General features: G+C 34.7%; 1 protein-coding gene across 1 annotated transcript; it reads right to left on the bottom strand.

The window, feature by feature from the left end:
- Positions 1 to 222: 222 nt before the first annotated feature.
- On the bottom strand, positions 223 to 1,972 carry LOC132037399 (scarecrow-like protein 18). Its single transcript, XM_059427907.1, has one exon. It carries the CDS (start codon positions 1,772 to 1,774, stop codon positions 485 to 487), a length of 1,290 nt encoding a protein of 429 aa, XP_059283890.1. The 5' UTR covers positions 1,775 to 1,972; the 3' UTR covers positions 223 to 484.
- Between the last annotated feature and the right edge of the window lie 755 nt (positions 1,973 to 2,727).

Here is a 2,727-nt window from a genome sequence, read left to right as displayed (position 1 = left end):
TGATTAGCATTAAAGTGAAGATAATGAACCATCCACCATTCATACAAAATGACAAATTAAACAGACCTCTACAACAATATAGTGCGGTTAATTAACACCTTTAATTGGAATATATCATTTCCCACTCCAAATGCCACATACCTAACATATTTGGCATCTAATTTATAAAAGTGATGATGGAATATAATTTAGTAACAGAATCTTTCATTGACAACAAAAAATAAGAATAAGTTCTGGATCTTGCATTATACAAAGACTAGTTAACTTAAATAAATGTATTATCAACCTATAACTACTAAGTAAGTAGTCCTATGTTAAAATTAAAACATTCATCATCATCATCTCAAATAAGCTCATACACAATAAGTAAAACAAGAAAAGAAAACCTGAAATTTGAGTACCTCTTAATTCTCCTTCACCATGCAGAGTACTACCACTTTACTTCATTACAAAAATCATGGTTTTTAGGGTTTTCTTTTTCCCCTTAACGCCACGAAGAAATTGAAAAAAGAGGTTGATTTTGCCAACCCAAGAAGAAAGAATTACTCAAAACTCTGAGTTGGTAACCTTCTGAAGGATAATGAAGTCTCAAAAGAAGCTTAGCTTGTGATAATGCAAAAGGGCTTAAAGCAACATTACTAAATCCACAACTACTCAACATTACTTCCCATGATCTAAATCTTTCATGTCTTTCTTTCCTTTTTTCGCCTTCAGTTGCAACGATATCAAGAATCTCTCTACCAAACCAAACTTGTTCAACTGTCATCCTTTCTCGACTACTCGGTGGCAATGTTGCTTCTAATGAATCAAACACAGCTGTATAATAATCCAACGCCTCCACAAATCTTGGTAAAAATAAAGGGTGGTTATGATTTGCTTCCCTCTCAGCAACCGTAACGATTTTAGGGTTCATGGATTTAACCCTATGCAAGAAAACCCTTAGTTTTTCGCGGTCTTTTAAAAGGCGGTGGAGATAGAAAACACAGTTAACAGCTAGTGTTTCATCAGGAAGAAGAAGAATGGAGGAAATAATCGAAGGGTCTTCATCGTGATCGCGATTATTGGTGATATAAAGAGGGTGGAATTGAAATCTCAACCCTAATGAGTGAGCAAATTTGGCTAAACGATCTCCAGTTCTTCGAAGGGTATCTAGGTCATTCCCAGTACCTGTGATCCGAAGAGTAGGTGCAGGGTAACGATCAGCAAGTGCTTGCATTAACGGAGGCCATTGAACACCATGATTAATATCGAAATCAACGATGTGGATTGCTTGTTGATTATCGTTAATAGCTTCTAAAATCGCTTGATTAGCTGTTAGCTGAGTAAACCTGATAAAAGGGGTTACTTGGTTTAAAGAAAGGTAAGACGATTGAAGTAAAGCTAATGATGACGATGAAGATAAATCAGTTGGGGCAGTTTCAACAATGTTTGTTACAGGTGTCAAGAAATGATTGGTTGACGATAGATAGCGGTTAAGGCGAAGGGAAAGTGCACGAGTAAACTGATGGACTAACCGTTCAGTTGAATCACCAAAAGGAGAAGAGTTAGTTGATAAAATGGTAAGCAGTTTTTTTGCGGCTGAGAAATCGGACCGCGAAATCAACTCTGCACAGCTAATAAGTAGCTGGCGGATTTGAATGGCCGGTGAAACAGTGGCAGTAGTAGTAATAGTAGTAGTGGTGACGGTGAATCTCCGCCGTTGATCATCATCAGTAGGTTCATCATCCTGATGATGATGAGATTGAGATGATGATGAACCAAAAGATCCTAACATATTGTCCAAATTAATTAGAGCACTATTTCAGGTGAAAACCCTAGAAAGAGAAAGAATATGCTTATGAAAAGAAATAAAAGAGAGGAAAAAAGGGGGGCCTGGGGGAAAGGACAGAGAGCTTTTCAATGATGGAGGAGGGGAAATTTATGGTTTTGGCATCTGAAAGAGTTATATTTATTTTACATTTTTGTAGTAGTACTAATATGTGACACTACATTAAGGAAGAAGAATTGAAGCTCTCAATTCTCAGTTCTGTGAGTTTTGCCAGAACTAGCTAGCAGAATTAGTACAAAATAGCAGTAGTAATAGTAATAATAAAAAATTTAATAAATAGGATCTATTTCATGAATGAATGCTACATAGCTTTTTGTAGTTGTACTACTTGAGAGTTAAGATGCCAATTAGTAGGATATTGAGTTGATAATGACTTTGACTCTGATGAAATATCCATTTTGTTGACCATAATACTATGTGTGGGTTGTCCGTGTGAAACTTTACATTTTAATTAGTCAGCCGACATAAACTTGAAAAGTTGCTTCTATGCATCTTAGCTTTTTAATTGATTTTTTAAGTTAAGGCATTTCCTATCCAAATATAGCACCAAATTATCCTTTTCTTGTGGTTGTAGGTTCCAACTGAGACAATAGGAATTTTCTAATATCACTCTCACTACAAGAAAGTCTAGAAATTACAATAAAAAATTTAATATTTAGCAACAACTTAATTTTATTGTTGGTAAAGAACTTTTTTGTTGCCAAAGAATTTAATTTTGTTGTCATAGTATTGATTATTGTTGCAAAAAGTACTTTTGGCAACAAAAAAAAAGTTGTTGCACGTTGTTACAATAACAACCGTTGGGAAAAGTCTATGCAACAAAAAATTTTTTTTTTATAAAAATCTTTTTGCAACAATAATCAATCTGTGGCAACAAAAATAATTTTGTTGCCAACTTT

Source organism: Lycium ferocissimum, chromosome 11, assembly GCF_029784015.1.
Source record: "Lycium ferocissimum isolate CSIRO_LF1 chromosome 11, AGI_CSIRO_Lferr_CH_V1, whole genome shotgun sequence".
In the NCBI taxonomy this organism is placed as follows: domain Eukaryota; kingdom Viridiplantae; phylum Streptophyta; class Magnoliopsida; order Solanales; family Solanaceae; genus Lycium; species Lycium ferocissimum.
Note: the sequence above shows the minus strand (reverse complement) of the source record. Positions and strands in the feature narration are given on the sequence as shown.